Source organism: Eulemur rufifrons, chromosome 4, assembly GCF_041146395.1.
Source record: "Eulemur rufifrons isolate Redbay chromosome 4, OSU_ERuf_1, whole genome shotgun sequence".
NCBI classification, from domain to species: Eukaryota; Metazoa; Chordata; class Mammalia; order Primates; family Lemuridae; genus Eulemur; species Eulemur rufifrons.
In genome coordinates this window covers 61,996,363-62,014,787 of record NC_090986.1, presented here as the reverse complement: position 1 = coordinate 62,014,787, position 18,425 = coordinate 61,996,363, and the positions used below count along the sequence as shown (strand labels likewise).

At 43.7% G+C, this 18,425-nt stretch overlaps 1 protein-coding gene across 5 annotated transcripts in view; it reads left to right on the top strand.

The window, feature by feature from the left end:
• Positions 1 to 9,397, top strand: part of TSC22D1 (TSC22 domain family member 1) — a 121,000-nt gene extending 111,603 nt beyond the window's left edge. The window contains exons 1-3 of one of the 5 annotated variants that reach the window (XM_069467228.1): positions 4,404 to 4,424; positions 5,490 to 5,541; positions 6,690 to 8,030. In XM_069467228.1, the coding sequence (XP_069323329.1) occupies positions 5,539 to 5,541; positions 6,690 to 6,947 (261 nt within the window). In that variant the 5' untranslated portion in view covers positions 4,404 to 4,424; positions 5,490 to 5,538 and the 3' untranslated portion in view covers positions 6,948 to 8,030. Of the gene's footprint in view, positions 1 to 4,403; positions 4,425 to 4,763; positions 5,093 to 5,489; positions 5,542 to 6,689 lie in introns of those variants that run through there. The other 4 variants (XM_069467226.1, XM_069467224.1, XM_069467227.1 and 1 more) reach the window with 4 other exon arrangements.
• The last annotated feature ends 9,028 nt before the right edge of the window (positions 9,398 to 18,425 follow it).

The following is an 18,425-nucleotide window of genomic DNA, read 5'->3' as shown; positions in this document are numbered from 1 at the left end:
TGGGTGGTTCTTTCCCCAGCCTGGGGTAGCTTCCTGGTACGCGTATGTGATAAGTACTAGCTGAAGCCTGGGAGTGGGAGGCACTGCCGCAGAGGGCATATCCTTCTGCGTACCCCTCTCTTTCACTTTAAAGTGTTTTTTTAATCAAAGCAATACATGCACATAACTAAAGATCAAACAGAGTGAATAGAAAAAAAAATTAGCTGTTCCTTTTTTTCACTCAGGGCAGTCTATACCTCAGAGGCAGCCACTTTTATGTTTTTTCTCATATTTACCTCCACATTTCTATGTAATGTATTTATACTTACGTTACTTCTTGCTTTTTCAATTTTAGATATTATATAATCGAGTTGCAGTAGATTAGGATTTAGCATTTTTAAACCATTGCTACCATATAGTTTTTCTTCCTACCACCTTCTCAGTAAAGTTAACTTTTTAATGTTACATCAATTAAAAAAATTAATATGATATAAATTTTATTTATGAGCATTCCATGTTTCTTTCTTGCTTTGTTTTCCATAAAACTGCCTTTGAACTTATCTAATTAGATAAGTTATTAGATCTGTCATATACTTGTGCTCAGATGTCTTAGATAACCTGTGTGTTTATTAGCACCGAAGCTCTCCCTCCTGGAGTTCTCTGTCTTCCTCCACCATTGCGGACCAGGTACAGATCAGCTGCCACTTAGGCTTGCCTGGCTGTCACCCTGAAATTCCCTTCGCTGCCCAGCCTGTCAATTCCCTTCTTCCCTCCAGTGCCGGGGAGTCCCTTATTCCTACTTACCCTACCTTCCTTTTTCTTGATTTGCACCTCCATTTTTGTATTTGAAATATTTAAAAACGTTTTTATTCTACCTTTACACTCAAATGATGATTTGGCCAAGTGAAGAATCTAGGTAAAAAACCTTTTTCTTCTCAGATTTTTAAAGACATTTTTTCTGTCGTTTTCTGGCAGCCAGTGAAACCATTCCGATGCTAGCGCCTGTGTTTGTAACTTGTTTGTTCCATTTGGAAGCTTTTAGGATTTTCTCTCTTTCCCTAGTGATTTGAAGTTTCATGATGAAGTGCTTTGGTGTACGGCTTTTTTCATTTATTGTGGTGGGCATTTGATCATCTCATTTAATTTGGAGACTTGTGCCCTTCAGTTCTGGAAAAATTCTTATTTCTTTGATAATTCCTTTCCCTCTGTCCTCTGTTTTTGTTTTGATGTTGGACCTCCTAGATTCATCCTGTAAGTTTCTTTTATATCACAATTCCATCTCTTTCTTTTATTTTACTTTTTGGAATTTTCTCAACTTTATCTTTCAACCTTTCCATGGAAATCAAGGAAATTTAAAATATGGTTGAATTTAAACAGCTTTTTCTTCTTTAAATTTCTTTAGCATTGCTTATTGTTCTGACAGTGTGTGGGACTCAACACTAAAAGATGATTTATTATTTATCTGCAATTCAAATTTAACTGGGAGTCCTGCAGTTTTATTTGCTCAAACCTGGTCACCCTACTCCCAGTGCCTAGTGAGAGGAAACTAGAAAAGTAGAGGTGACATGGGAGTCCATAGACAACAGTGATTTGGTCAGGAACAGGGTAATAGTGTTCCTTAGCTTCCTTCTTGTCAATTGCTTTCCATTGGCCAAGAGTTTGGACAGGGGGAGAAAGAGGTTATTTTCTTCTGGTGCTGGATCCCCACCTATGCCTATGTTGGTCAAGTCAGATCAAGTTTGCAAGAAAAGCACATGTTATGGAATCAGAAATACACAGGCCCTGCCCCACTCCTCTTCTCCTATCCTAGCATGCTCACTCCCAATATGCAGAGGTGGTTGAATTAGAATCCAAGTAAAAAGACTCCTAGGCAGACAACAGGAAATACCCCAATCTCAAATGTCCTAGTTGTTTCCTGTGCATCAGAGTCCTCAGGAGGGTGAGACCTCTTGATCTTTGCTCAGTGCCTGAAGCTGACTTTTATGGTCTGCGCCTTTAGGCATCTCTCGTGGAGCCATTGTGGTGTTTAACCTGTACTATCAGCAAGTCTGGTGAGCTCTGACTAGGCACCAGACTCAGATAGTTTGCCTTCCAAATAGAAGAACCTTAGAATTTAATTCTAGACATTTGTGCTTCAGACATATCTGATCCAAGGGTTTTCCTGCATGGAGCTTTCCTCCATTTCCTTGCTTTCTTTTTCAAATTATATCTTTTCAGTTTTTATACAAAAATCTAGTTTTAAAGGAATCTAGCACACTGTGCCATAGAATCTACTTTATAATAATTTTTTTAGTTGCATATCTTTTGGCCCAACAAATTCTCCAGAAGTATGCATACATGTTCAAGGAAGTATGTATAAGGATGTTTCTTGCAATTTTATTTAAAATATCAAGGTATTAGAACCATAATGTCCTTCAGTTGGAAAATGGGTTAAATATATGCTTATATTTGCTTCTGTTGCTTAATACAATGGATGATCAGTTGAAATGATTGAAATAAAAACCTAACCAACTTCTATCTTTATGTTGAAGAACTTCATGAATACATAAAACTCAGTTAATTCAGTAATTTTTTTAAACTCCAGCTGGGAATTTTAAATTCATTTTTTGTATGACCTTAGAGTTTTGTTTTTTAAGCTCTTTTTATAGCATAAGTGGTGCTTTCTTTAATACTTTTTTTCTAAGAAGTTGACATTCAGTTAAGATACATAAATGGACTTTATCACACAGATAGCTTTAGTCATAACTTTAACTTTCAAAATATAGAAACTATCATGTAGTAAATAATAATTCTGTTTAGCATTCATAGACATAGGGACCTACAGGCCTGCTGCCCAAATTAGTGAGACTTTTAAGCTTCCACTTACTGTTTTTTTTATTGAAAATGGGTATCTTTTTCAAAAAATTGTATCCTGTAAGATACTATATTTAATTTTTATAAATTATAAATATGCTAACAAATATTATTATACAAAAGCAAAGCCTTAAAATTTGGAGAATAATATGAACTTTTCAATAAAAAGGAATCTCATTGCTTTATAGCTAGTTACACTTTGTTTTTTAACCCAAAAGAGAATTACCCTCTTAATCATCTATAGCCCTAACCAAAATTCCTTCCTAATCACTTTGGACAGATTCTAAAACCAAATCCCCACCTGCCTCCATTGGGGCAACTTAAAAGACTGTCTAAAAGGGCTCTGATGGCAATTTTAGGAAAGGATGCTGCTTGCGAGAAAATGTTTGGGAAAGAAGACTGTGCATCTGTGTGTTTGTGTGTATAACATACATATATGTTCTATGGTCAAATTTTATGTTGGAATTATGTGTGATGACACAATTTATCTGTGAATTAGAGAGGTCTCCCTAAGAACTTTGTATTTTGTTTTTATAGTATCATGCCATTAGAGGGCAGTATTGTAGAGGTTAAATTTTCCTTCTCAAATGTATTGAATTGCAAACTGCTTATGTTGCATAATAATTAAGCAAACTTAAGGCCTTAGATTTGTAGTATATCAAACTGTAACATTAGTTAATGCACCCTTGCAAATATTTTAAATTAATAAGGGCAATTTTGTAAGGGATTAAGCTATTTTACACCCAGATCTCTTGATTTCAGTGTAAAGAAGGGAATTATTTGGTCAGTCTGGCCAGATTTCGGTGTAAAGGGAATTATTTGGTCAATGTGGCCAGATTTCGGTGTAAAGAAGGGAATTATTTGGTCAATGTGGCCATAAGGATGAAATAGAGGTGAGTATGCAGCATCTATTAGCTACTTCACTATTTTTAACCACCATCAAATTCCCCTTTTTACTGGTTCTGGACACTCAAATGGGCAGAGACTAACTTCAAGGAGTTGTGTGCTTTAAATATATACTTTATAATATTTCAGTTCCTCTGCTCTGATACAAGAAGGCTCATAGGATTTAGTCTTAGAGGAACTGAGACTTCCAAAAATTTGCCTTAGAGGCTTACCTGAAAATAGGTCTATGTCGGATTCAACCTGTGGACTGACTTTTCTAGCTGTAAATGAAAGAAAGCATATCTAGGAACATTTTGGGAAATAGCCACTGGAATCCAGTAGGTTCCTTTTTGACTCAATTTTTATATGGCTGGCAAAGAATATGTAATGTTTTTTGTTTTGTTTCTACAAGTAATTGATAAATTCACGGAGAGGTAGTATCTCTCAAAAAGCAAATGTGATTTTCCCTCTAAAATAAAGTATTATTTGCACTGTGGTCATTATCCTTAAAAATAAAACCCTCCCATTACCACTGCCTGTAAGAAGTAGATAACTGAAATTGAGACACTCGAGCTCCTCCAAGTCTTAAAGCGGTGGGACTGGGCATGCCCAGTAGCTCAGACAGTTCTGGTTGCAAATAGGAAGCTTTCGCCGTTCAGGAGCCGCGGGGACTGGCAGCTCGGGGACGGGGTCTGACTCCCTTAAACGTAAGCATGTGCTGGGGCCCCGATCGTAGTTTTCAGGGACCCTCCACGTTTTCTGCTGGCGCAGCAGTCCAACCTCCTGAGGCTGCAGTGGAAGCCTCAATGGCTCCAAACCCCAGTTTCTCTGAGCGCGGCCTGGGCCAGCCCACCCAAAGAGGGGGATCTGAAGACTGGGGCCCGGTCGGGGAGGAAGGCGGGGAATCGGGAGGAGGAAGAGGGAGAAGGGAAGGGAGAAGGGGGCGGTTCCAGTGGCGTGCTGGCCAATCGGCGCTGCTCTTCCCTGCATATATTTTGCACCAAGACCGGGAGACCCGGACTAGAGCCGAGTGGAGCCGGGCGGCCGATCTGGAAGGCTTTTCCGCACAGCACTGGGATCTGCATCTTCCTGGGATCGCCAAGCCCCAGAAGCCGGGTTTCTTTAAATTAGGGCTACTGTTTTCTGTTTCTCCCTGGGCTGCGGAAAGCTAGAAGATTTTTATCTAGCTCAAACAAGGCTGCTGGTGGTCCCTCTCTTTTTCCGCGAGGGTGTTTTTTGGCTGCAATTGCATGAAATCCCAATGGTGTAGACCAGTGGCGATGGATCTAGGAGTTTACCAACTGAGACATTTTTCAATTTCTTTCTTGTCATCCTTGCTGGGTACTGAAAACGCTTCTGTGAGACTTGACAATAGGTAAATGTCGGCTGGGATAGTTTCTTTAAATTTACTCGTGAGATAGTTGTAATAATGCAGGTGAAAGATAGCCAGGCGAATTCCTTTGTCCATTGCTGAGAGATCATCGTGACATGGATGTTGCTTTTTGAAATGTTCAGAATAGGCTTATTTTTGCAGGTCTGGCCAGAAAACAGGCTTTCCCCACATTATGTAATTTAGCCCTTTGTGGCTCACTGAAATACGGAAATGCCTGGATATTCGTTAGGAAGAGAGTGGCTGGTGGGTGATACGTTACATTAAAAGAATATTCAAAATGTGATGCTAGTAACATCACAAAATTGGGAGATCCTTTTTTACCTTGGACATTTAAGATAAATTCCATTATATCGTTAACATTTTTTCCCCTCTTTTTCAGCTCCTCTGGTGCAAGTGTGGTAGCTATTGACAACAAAATCGAGCAAGCTATGGTATGTACTGATTAAAAGTCATTTGTACTAAATGTGGGCACAGCACAAAAAACAAGGTGTCTTGTGGAACCAGTCTATCCCTGAGTACAGATGATGATTGCTTTGGATACATTTAGAAATGCCGGCGCTGTCTGCACGCTGCCAGCATGAAGCCTCCTACCTCGGCAGGCAGGGAGGGAGAAAGGGGCCCTGAGGGTATTAAATATTCTTCTTTCCGGGACCTATTTCCCTTAACGTCGGGATTTTTTTCACGGTGTCCCTTTTTCTAGGGATTTGCTAGGGAAGCGCTGGCTCAGCGGCTCCTTGGGTTGGTCGTGGGCACATCTTTAGCGATGTGGCTTTACTAGGAATCCTAAGATTTTACTAGGGAGCCGAGCGGGGGAAGGGCCCTAGAAGTGGGGATCTTGGGTAAGGGCCTTCTAGATGGTGCACAAACGGATCCCCGGTGGAGCAGGCTACTGCAGAATGAAGAAGAATTGGAGAAAAGTTTTGTTTTCTCAGCCTGCGCCTGGATTTCTCCTATTTTTTATTTCCGCCTTGGCTGTTCTTTGTTATTGGAGCAGCGCCTGTGGCTCTTCTCACGGGATTCTCTGCCCACTGTTGCTAGGCAAACTCCGAACCTTTAATTCGGAGCTATAAATAACTCGCGCTCCCATTGGTTGCGATGGCAGCCCAGGTTTCTGTGATGTCAGCTTAATCAGGAAAAGGAGGGGGGCGGGTGGAGGGAAGAAAATGCGGCAACATGCTCTGTAGGAACTGGCTGCAGCCGGTGCTGAGGGAGGCGGCTCCGGGCGGGCGGAGGGAGGGATGGGGGCGGAGAAGCCGGGGCGCTGCGGGCCCAGGGCTCGGTCGGGAACCCGGCGCCCCAGCCGGAGAGCCACAGGGCATTTCGCCCTCTCGAGTAGAAAACCTGACTGTATGCTAACGTCTGCAGAGAAGGCAGATTTTAAAAAGCTTGATCACTTAAGCATTAAACTTAAGTATTGTGCAGTTGTGGTTGTATTCAGATTTCCCAAGTGTCCTCTACTAACTTTAAAGGCAGGATATGTAGATAGGGGAAGCCATACAAAATAATGCCTTAGCAATCCAGAGTCCAGTAAATAGTTAAACGCATTTTTTTATTTCTTTTCTTTTTTTTTTTTTTCCAGGATCTGGTGAAAAGCCATTTGATGTATGCCGTTAGAGAGGAAGTGGAGGTCCTGAAAGAGCAAATCAAAGAACTAATAGAGAAAAATTCCCAGCTGGAGCAGGAAAACAATCTGCTGAAGACACTGGCCAGTCCTGAGCAGCTCGCCCAGTTTCAGGCCCAGCTGCAGACTGGTTCCCCGCCTGCCACCACGCAGCCACAGGGGACCACACAGCCCCCCGCCCAGCCGGCGTCCCAGGGCTCAGGACCCACCGCGTAGCCGCCTGTGCCCCCGCAGAACTGGCTGCTGCGTGTGAACTGGACAGACCGGAGAAGATGTTCTAGGGAGGATCCGCCTCCACAGTCACCCATTTCATTGCTCGCTGCGAAGAGACGTGAGACTGACACATGCCATTATCTCTTTTTTCCAGTATTAAACACTCATATGCTTTTGGCTTGAAGAAATTTCTTAGTTGGGTGAATTAAAGGTTAATCAGAGAATTAGTATGGATGTACTGGGACCTGATGCAGCTTGGCAGATAACTGAGAAATGGTTTAATTCATGCTGAGGAGCTGTGTGCCTTTCCACCCCTTCCCGCTCCCCACCCCCTCTTCCCAGCGTCCTCTCCTGCTCGCAGGTAGTGTGCTCCGCGGGGTCAGGAAGCTGGAGCTCCTCGCTGGACTTTCCTCTCCTCCCCCATGAGGAACTTGACAGGGAGGTAAAAGTAAAGACAACTGAGGGGGAGCAGAGTTCATTGTACCAATTGACGACTGTCACCAAAATCCATAAAAACAATAGTACTGTGCCTGTACTGAAACAGTGGATGACACAAAACTATTAGAGTGACAAAGCGCTGACAGGTAGCTGGGACCTAGGCTATCTGACCATGAAGGTTGTTTTGCTTATTGTATATTTGTGTATGTAGTGTAACTATTTTGTACAATAGAGGACTGTAACTACTATTTAGGTTGTACAGATTGAAATTTAGATGTTTCATTGGCTGTCTGAAGAGGTGTGGGCTGTCTTTTCTATACCAATCTACATAAAAACTACTACATGACAAAAACCACACCTAGAGAAATTGTAAGAATTTGGCACAGTTACTCACATTGTGTAATCCGACATCTTCTAGCTGCTGAATATCTTGAAGTAAAACCCTGTTTACTGAAGTCTTTCGATTGAGCTGGTTGAATACTTTGAAAAATGATCAGTTCTAGCTAATGAAATGGATTTTCCCAGTAGGGGTTTCTGCATATTACCTGTATAGTAGTTATATGCATATGTTTCTGTGCATGTTCTCTACACAGTTGTAAGGTGTCACTGTATTTACCTGTTGCACTTGTCAACTTTCAATAAAGCATATAAAATGTTGATAAACAGGTGTTTCCATATTACAGTGTTAACATAATTGCAGTCATTTCCACAGCTATTTCCAGGTAAAGCTGACAATTTGGCTAGTGAAATTCTGAAGGGGAGTGGAAGGGTTGGACAAAGTAAGGCATCAGTGGTCTGACTACAGATGTAAAGGTGATTATTGCCCTGACCAGCTAACAAGGGAAGAGACAGTGGGGGAGTCATGCTCAGTTCTAACTCCTGTGTCACGTGGACAAGTCACTTCACCCGTCTGGGCTGAAGTGAGGGACTAAAAGAGAAAATCTCTTAAATTCCCCTGTGGCTTTAGAATTTTAGGAATCCATAAAAATCTTAATTTTTCAATGTTTACTGAATTAAGAGGGGAATAGCCATATTCTGTGTATAACCTAACTAGCAGCTCTAGGATCAAAAGATGGAAGTTGGAAGTTGATTTCCACTTTGAGAACCAACCGTATCACCCTGGGTTTAGATGATTTCTAGTGTGGGATGAGATTCTAGCTCCTGAAACAATAATCTGTTTTGTCCAAGCAAAAGACTAGATTTGAGGTGGGACCAGATGAGCAAGGGAGTCTTCCCAGTTGATTCTGTCAAAATGAAAACTACGATGGAATCCTAAATTGGCAGCTGAGGAGTGAGGCTGGGGGGTCCCACTCTGCTGTATGTCAGTGAGCAAGTAAACAGGGTGGATTTATCACCTCTATAGCCTGCCCCAGGACCTCAGCAACAGCCCCCGCCCAGTGGGAATCAGAGCAGTCCCAAGCTCTATGGCTTATCTAAGTCCTTGCATGACCAAGGACTTAATTTTCTGAATCCTCTCTGATGTAGAGCTGGTGGGAGAGTAATCGGTGAATGGGACATCAGAGGTCCCTGAAAAGAATTGCTGGTGGTGTGCATATGTTACTAAGCAGTGACACGGGCTTCCTATTAAAGCAATGAACTGCTGACCGCCATAAGCTGACGGCAGTTACCATGAAGATCTTTTGGGAAATTGGGAGAGGACTTGAAAAAAACTTTTATCATATTAGGTTTGAAGGTTATGCAACTTTGAAATAAAGGGATAATTATGCAGTAATTACATTTCCTTTAAAAAGAAAACTATAGCTAGTAGAAATCCCTAGCCATTTCATTTTTTATATTTTTAATGAGCATTCTTAATACCATAGGTAGTAATTATGGAAAATTTGAAAAATCTCATGTCAGTGGGTTAAGATAATGGAGAACTTAACTCCTCCATTACTTAATGGAACTTTGAATCTTTTTTATTAAAAATGTGAAACTCCCTCATGAAATTTTGATAGGTGAATATGGTATGTGAAATAAGAATGAATTATTAAACCAAAAGATGTTTTTCCATACATGTTCCTCATTTTAGTAATTACTAAACATATTTAAAAGTGACTGGCTTATATTTAAACATATTTAAGGTAATTTAAAAAGGCATTTTGCTACTTGCTTGCAGACCGAAGTAGGCATTATTGGCCTGCGGGTTATTACGTAATTGATTATATCACACTTGCGCTCCGTGGAAAAGGAGAGATTTCTAAGGGGAATGGAATGTCGGACCAGCACTGGATGTTCATGACATCAGCAATTACAGCAGGAGAAACCCCCATTCCATGAAGGAGAAACAAGTAATTGTACATGATTTTAATGAACATCTGCTTTCTGTTTCAAATTAACAGTGTTCATAATTCAGTAATTCTGTGCTTTTTTGCATACTTTAAAAGCAAAAATTTACTTTTTATTATGTGATGAATATGCAATGCCGGAATCGGTTTTAAATTTACAGAAGAAATGTATAAAAGTTAATAACAACTGAAATAAGAAATGAAAATTAATTTCAGTTAGGTACTACTTGGCCCTTGCTTTGTGTAAAATAAGTAGTTGAAGCTACCTGGGCCTGACAACATAACTGCTTTTAGACTTCAAATCCATTCGAAGAGCAGTAATGGCGTTAAGAGTAGAAGCAGAGGCAGAGAAAATAAAGTTTCCTCTCCCTCTTAGATAAAATTGCCTGAAAATGGACCCAGCGCTGGGAGTCAGCTTCTGGCTGCCAGGCCTGGCCCTGCAGTGACCTCTGGGGAAGGAACAGAGCCCCTCGGACCTTTGTTCTCATCTGTAAAATAAGGATCGGGTCAGATCACGAAGATTCTGTCCTGCCACAGATGCTACAATTTTCTGCTTTTTACAATGACTATTCTTCTAACTTTTGTGGGGAGGGAGAATGTGTGTGTGTATGTGTGTGTGTGCGCGCATTTAAATTAATGACTAAAATTAATTTGGTTTTAATCCTAGATCCTCTGCCAGTCATTAGCTAAGTGACCCTAGGCAGGTTACTCGATGGTCTCTGTTTCTACATGCTTAAAACGGGGACACACCATGTCCGGGAGAGGGGGGGTGGTTCATGAGGCTGACGCTGGAAAGCAGCACAGAGATGTGTTCATAGTAAGATGGGTTTAAGGAGTATTAGCCGTTACTATTATTTTTGAGTCATTAATCCTCTTGCTTGTTTGTTTATATATTTAATTTTGTGTTTTTTCATAGGGATAAAGATGTAACAGCTTTATTGTCTAATAGCTTTTGATTTAGCATTTGGTGGTAGTAGCAGCCGTTTAAACTTTACTGTGAAAACACACATAGAAGAAAATGTCCTTTCAAATATGGACAGAAATGCACCGTTTCTTCTGTACCTAAGAAATAATGCCAAAAGTCAGCTCCTTCATTTATCTGAGTTGGAGAAGAGATTGGGAATTGTCCATGTTTCAATGTCCAATATTTTCTTTTCTTTTCTCTCTTTTTTTTTTTTTTTTTTTGAGACAGAGTCTCACTCTGTTGCCCAGGCTAGAGTGCCGTGGTATCAGCCTAGCTCACAGCAACCTCAAATTGCTGGGCTCAAGCAATCCTCCTGCCTCAGCCTCCCGAGTGGCTGGGACTACAGGCATGTGCCATCATGCCCGGCTAATTTTTTTCTATATATATTTTTAGCTGTCCAGATAATTTATTTCTATTTTTAGTAGAGACGGGGGTCTTGCTCTTGCTCAGGCTGGTCTCCAACTCCTGACCTCGAGCAATCCTCCTGCCTTGCCTTGGCCTCCCAGAGTGCTAGGATTACAGGCAAGAGCCACCGCGCCTGGCCAGTATTTTCAATAATATGAAAAGAATATTGGAAGTAAATGTTTACAGGTGGGGTAAATATATATATCTTAAATTATTTGTTTCATTATGGAAAAAGTTCTCTGTAAAACAGAGCTGTGGAATGCCCGGCAGACCCCGAAGGCCCTGGGATTAGTGAGCAGGCTCTGGCAACAGCTACTGGAAGGTTCAGTAGCCATTTAAAAACATGTAAAATTCCTACATAGATGTGTGCTTTAAACCAGGTGTTTGGGACAGTGTCTGTTGGACACAACAGGAGTTTCTCAAGTGCGTGAGGTGAGTGACTGGCAGTTGCGGAGTGTGCTCTGTCTAACAGGGACAGCTGTTACCTGCCTCCATCCGGTGGTTGCCATACGGGATTCAAGCCCATGTGGCCCGATCCTCCAAGTTCTTTCAAGATCCAGAAATCCAGGGTTCTGTCTGGAAATGCCTGACTTTTGGACACTGTGCAGACCAAACAAAAGCATACTTACCCTCCCTGCTTTCTAACTTCCGCCTCAAGAACCAGACTTCTGCCCTAAGTGGCAGCTCACCTTTCAGCTCAAGATAAAATAAATCAGAAAAAAACCTTTTCTTTTTGATTAGAGAAAGGGGGCACAGGCTATCTGGTAAGCTGTGTGTTAATTCTGAGAACATTTATTGAGCACCTTTTACGTGCCAGACATAGTGTAGTGAACCAGCCACAGTCCCTGTCTCCAAGAACAGCTCACATAGCTGCTTTTAAGATAAATGAGGTAGTTTATTTTTTGGCAAAATTTACCTGTACGCTATAATATATGAATTTTCCCTTTGATGTTCCTTCTCAGGTTAACCCTCTGGCAAAAACATTCCTGGGAGTTCTTTTAATAACTCCTGTTGATGGGTAGAATATTTTTCATACCATGTAGTGGTATAACCCCTATCACTCCATTTTCTAGCAGAGTCATTTACGGACAAAGACCATGCTTGCAGATGTGTGTGCTGAAAGGTTATGTAACACGTGCCCCAAATTTCCAGGAACAACTTACATTTCATTTAAAATAATCTGCCCCATTGTCTCACAGGTACATTGAATTTATGCCCTGATAAGTGGTTTGTAGTGGCTATAGACTAGGAGAGCAAGGAAACAGAAGATTCAGTGTCTCTCTCCTTAAAGATTGAGAATGCAATGGAGGCTTTAAGGCTGACCAACTATCCTGGTTTGCTCAGGACCCGATATGTTCTCGGGAAGTGGGACTTTCAATGCTAAAACCAGGAAAGTTCCAGGCAAACCAGGACAAATGAGTAGCCTTAGAGCCATTTTCTATTCTACCTGGACACATCTAAGTTACATCCCCCACCCCCAACGGGATTCAGGCGTAGTCAGTGGGAGAGTGATGAAGCGACTGACACTCCTAGACTTGCCTCGTAAGAAAACCGTTCTCAGCGATCTGCCTGGTCCTTCCCCTTCCACTGATGGGATGGAGAAGATCTGGTGACCTTGAAGGTGACAGAGACTTTGTCAGCCTGGGTCCCTGAGTGGCTGTAGTAGAGTGCCCTCCCCCACTACCCTGGGACTAGGCAGCACAGTGCCATGAGCTGGAGTGTTTCTGCCATTTAGGCATTTTAGGACCTGCTGCTTCAGTGGCCAACCTTAGATGATGTGGACATGTGCACCCTGAAGTGGGGTGCTGCTGTCAAAAACCTGAAATATGTGTCATTGACTATAGTTGGGTGGTGGTGAAACTATTGGAGGCTACAGAGATTGAGACCCGTATTGAGAAGTGGCAAAACGTTTTGTAAAACCATCGCCTGTGCTGAGAAGGCTGGCCACGTGCCCAGTGAGTGTGCAGCTCTGAGGCACTAGTATGTTAGAGACCTGTTGCTCCCCACTGTGTTATTCCTCCTGTGTTTTGCAAGAAAAATTTGCCCCCAGGAAAGAATGTCATTTTGTAAGGAGAAAAGAAAAAGAATAACAGGTGCAGAAATTTGGGGCTGTCTAGCATTGGAAAAGCCTATTGCTTGACTCCCAGAGATTTGGAAATCAGTAAAGGCCCATTAAGTCTTTTCAGTTAAATAAGATGTTTTATTCCTTCAGCAAAGATTGGACAAAGGGGCCAGACATAGTAATCCCAACACCTTGGGAGGCCGAGGTGGGAGGATTGCTTGAGGCCAGGAATTCAAGACCAGCCTGGGCAACATAGTGAGATCCTGTCTCCATAAAAATAAAAAAAAAATAAAGATTCGATAAAGGGTATGAACTCCCCATATATGCCTTTTGTTTCAGATGACTTCTAGGTGGTCACTGTTCACCTGATAGAGCTAGGGGAGGGGAAATATAAAACAAAACAGGCATGTGCAGGAAAAAGTTTTAGGTCTTGCTGCCAACACATTGAGTTGACCAGAAACAGATAAAGGAGAAGCCTACTAAGTTTCTGAGGCAATTTTCCTGTCAAGGAAAACACAAGCCAACCCAGACTTTAACAATAGCAAAACTCATTGAAACCTTCAAACACTCCTTAGGCCCCAGAACTTGCAGGAGGAGGAAGTGGGTAAAGTGGGCATCTAGGTCCCAAGAAGAGCATTCTAGCCAGCATCTGTTTCATAGGTGGCCACGGGGCATACTGGACAAGAAAAGCTTCCAAGAGGTAGAAGCCTAGAACTTTGGAAAACAATGGGCCTAAGAGTTCTTCCCAGAGAGTAGACTCAGGGTCTAATCAGAGAACTTCCCTCATTGTCAGGGCAAAGGGGTCTCAAAGCCCAGCTGGACTTCATAATTGCTGAGGACTGGGGCCTACTGCGTGTCTCCCATCCTTCAATGGGAATTCATTGCAGTTATGGTGCCCTGCTCCACCGTTGTGCGTGGTCAGTGGACAGGAAGACAATTTGCCTTAGGTCATATGTCACTGGACCTGAAGGAGCCATATCCAGACCTAGAGATCTTGGAGTTTTGAGCTGGATGTGGTAGCTGGATGGGATTTGGGGTTATTGCCCCTGGAGTGGGTGAGTGTGTTCTGTGAGGGCAAGAAGATGAATTGTATATTTGAATCCATTGGCAGAAACTGGTAGATGTTTATCAAAAAATCTCCTCCTCTTCCTGGTTATACGGATTGCATTTCCCAGATTCCCTTGCAGCTGGGTGAGCCCATGTGACTGAATTCTAGCCAAAGGAATGTGGGCAGAAATGTTGTTTTGTCTTTTCCAGACCTGATTCATAAAAACTTCCCATTGGCAAATCCTCCGTGCTCTTTCCCCTCCAGCCAACAGGTTGGAGACAACTATGACCACTTGGAAAACCACATGCTGGAAGATGGCAGAGCCTTATCAGCCTGGGCCCCTGAATGACTGAGTGGAGCAGAGTCCTCTCTCCCGCTGCCCCCACCTGGAACTACTCGGGACTGTTATAGGAAAGCAAGAAACAAATTTCTACTATGGTTTAGATGTACATTTTTGAGTTTGTTACCTTAATTGGTACACAAATATGTGGAGTACCTGCAAAAATATTAGAAAGTAGTATAACCACATATTAACATAGTGCAAATCGAACATATCAGAGCCAAAGAGCAGTAAATAGATGAGTAGAATACATCAAAAAGGTAAATCTGGAAGTTGGCTTTGAAGAAGCTGTAAAATAACACATGGGAAGAATAACTTTTGGCATAATTATCAACACAATTACTTTCCCATATGGAAGGAATGAATTAACCTTCCTAAGAGCTGAGAAAAATTCTTCTATGCGGTAAGAATTGCCCCACTGAACTTGTAAAGTGTAACTCACTTTGAGAAACACCACTGGCACGGTGTCAGCTGAGATCAGAGGTAACAATCTACTAGTCCTCAGGCTGTATCGGGCCCGCTGACCAGAGCTGGCCCTCAGACATGGTTTTTAATGCAGTGTTTACAAAAATGTGCATTAGGGAAACTGGGGTGTTGTTCCAAGTTCTAGCACGTTCCTGTAAGACAGTAATCAACTGCTGAGTCATAGATGCTGTTCACTTTAGACCAGGCCTGGCCCTCCAGCTGCCAGAGCCCCCCACACCTGGGACAGCCCCATACTGTCAGAGGCCGGCATGCCCCACTCACCTGGGTACACACCTGGCTGCCAGGCTATAACACCTGATTCTTAAAATTTTGTGACTTAATTCATTTTAACCCTGCTCTTAAAATTCACATGATTCGGGCCCTTAAAGAAGAAACCAACTAGATCTCATTCTAGTATCTCTTGGGTTTTATTTTGCTTCATAGATCCAATCAGTTGGAGATGAGCAGATACGCTTTCACCTTCATAGTCATAAAATGGTTGAATGGGGCCCGGCATGAAGACCTGCAATCTCCCTCTGGAGAAAGGAAAATGGAATCCATTTGTTTTTACTATTACTTGTGACTGAGCACTTAGAGTATGCTAAGCACTTTAGAGACAGCGTCTCATTTATTCTTCACACCAGCCCCGTGAAGAAGGTATTATTAACCCATATTCCACAAGAGAGAACTTGCTAAGCCAAGTTTAAAGAGCTGATAAGTGTGATGCAAACCAGGTTTGTCTGACACCAGGGTCTGTGTTCTTAGCTGCGATTTGGCTGCTTCCCAAAGACAGGCAGCTCCTCCCTGACACGTGGAGCCTGTCTGGGGTCTGTGGCTGCCCCAGACCTGGCACCCTGTCCTTTTCCTTGCACAGAGGGGTGCATGCTTCAGGGCTGGCCTGTGAGTCCCGTCCCCTCCAGAAGACAGCAATAGACAGGATCCTGCCCCAAGTCCTTGCCGTCTGTCATCTGCTTGGCCAGCAGAGTCCAGTGGAATTCTGTGTCCTTCAAGGAACCACAAAGGGAAGAGCAGGTGCAGACTGAGTCAGAAGATCCACGGGGGAATACACGGCTCAAAGGCAAATCGCATCCCCTGCCTCCTGCCCAGCACAGGTGGCTCAACTACATGTCCCGCTCTGATGTCACGGCCACTTGACCCAGAAGCGCCAGTGCTGGAGGGTCAGATGTCTCTATAGACAATACTACTACTTACTCACTCATACAGGCCACTGTATTTATTAAGCCCCCACAGTGTGCCAAGCTTTGGGAGTCTCCTAGGTGCTGTGGGTACAAAAATGGAAACACTTTACTTCTGCTTTTGAGGCGCTCCAGTCTAGTAACCAAGATGTATAATATTAAGAATTACTATAATGCTAAATGAAGGACTGTCTCCCTCAATATCATTAGACACTGAAGTGTGGTGGGAACAGAGAGGAGGGAAGAATTGATTCTGTCCCAGAAACGGGCAACTGAGGGAAGGAAGAGAAACAGTGGCAGAGAGGAAGTTTGGGGAAGACGTGCTCATACCACCTGCTCTTGGCCGCCCGGCGTTCATTCTCCTTCCATTGGGAAACCCCACGTGGCTACAGAAATGGCCCCGACTGACACAGCGACCCACCCTGGCCCAGTCAGAGCGAACTGCAGGCCTGGAGACAGGCTCTAGGACCGGCAGTCTGGGCTGTGGGGAGACAGGAAGGACTTGGGTGAGACTGAGTCAGTAACTAAGGGAGCTCCCGTGGGGGAAACTGGAGGCCTGGGTTCAGCAGCGGTTTAAGATCAGGCAGGGGTGGGACTCAAAACGCGAAAGCTGTTAGTAAGACTAAGCGACCCACCGGGTATGAGGGTTATGGCCGTGGTCTGGGGTGGGTTACCTGGGACAGGGTGTGGCCTTGGGAAACTCTTCCATCCCCGCAGATGCCTCCCAAGTTACACAGCAGAATCACAGTGCACAGGGGCAGGACACGGGGTCCCCAGACAGCCTCTCGTGCCACCCCTCCATCCCCTTACAGGGACGCTGAATCCCAGGGGCATGAAGTCACTTATCCATAGTCATGGAGTTAGTGGCCAAGCCAGCACTGGAGCCAAAAGTGATCCGAAGAGAAAGAAGAAAAGAGTCACTGGTGGGGGGAGAAGGAGAGAGGAGAGACATCCATTCATTCGTCCATTCCTTCCTCCATCGCTTCCTCACTGAGCAGATTAGGCTTTTAGCCTCTGGGACCATGATTGGAATATGACCTGGTGTCTGCCTTGAAGGGTCTCACATCCAGGGCGAGGAGACCCATCGGCTGCCGGAACGGAGAATGCAGGAGGCAGTGGGACTTGAAGGAGGCAACAGTCATTTCTGCCTGAGGTGTTGGAAGGTGAGTGTCAGGGAGGCTTGCAGAGGGAAGCCACGTGGCCTGAGTGTGGAAAGATGAGGTGGGCTAAGTGCAAGAGGACGTCTCAGCAGCAGCAGTGGGGATGCCAGGCCGGCCGGTGGGCTGGGGGGATGTCGTGTGAGCCAGTGTGGGAGGGAGAGCAGCTCTCCCGGCGAGCGAGGGCGTTCCCAAGGGGCTTCTCCTTGGAAATCACATTTTGATTGGATGGGGAATGTAGGAGAAAACTCCCAAGAGGGGTCTCCGCGTAGCATGGGTTACAGTTTTGCTCCTTGCAGGCCTGGCAGATGCCAATCGTGGAGAGGGAAGTGAGCTGCCCGCGTCACCCAGTCAGAGCTGCAAGAGACAGAGCTCAGACCCGGCCACCAGACACTGGGCTGAGGACTGTGATCCCCGATCCCCCGGGATGGGACTCATAAATAACGCAAATGAAAAGTGACAGTGCTAACATCGCTGAGTGGCTGAGTGTCGAGGAGGGAGTGATTTGCTCCAGCTGGGAAGGGACATCGGAGGTGGGATCTTGAGGGCAGCGGAGGATTTGATGGATAGTGAAGACTGGGGGTCATAGAGTGAGGGGAGCCCTACTGGGGAAACCGTTAATGATTATGCTGGGGTTTCTTCCTAGGGGAAGGAGCAGCAGGAATCCGGTTTCCTCTGAGCCTGGGCTCCCTCCCCAGCCCCCCAGCCCCCCAGCCCCACCAGCGCTGTCTTGGTGTGTCATTTTCTCAGTTTGGCACTCTGCAGATGCTAAAGAAATGTTTGTTGAATGAATGAATGAAAAATGGATATGCAAAAAGATTCCAAAGGGTCCCTGTCCTTCCACTAGTAGGGAAATCTTTTGTAACTTCAGAATTATAAAACAGAAGGTTTGGTTTACCTACAGGGCCCCAAATTTAGCTTCCTTCTCTGAGGTTCTTGATCCTTTTTTTGTGCCATGGGCCCCTTTGGTGTCTGGTGAAGCCTACAGATCCCTTCAGAATAAAGTTTTAAATATTAAAATAAAATATACAAGATCACCAAGAAAACATTTATATTAAAATACAGTTGTCAGAATACTTTAAGAAATAAATTCGTATTATATTAATAGACATGCTCGT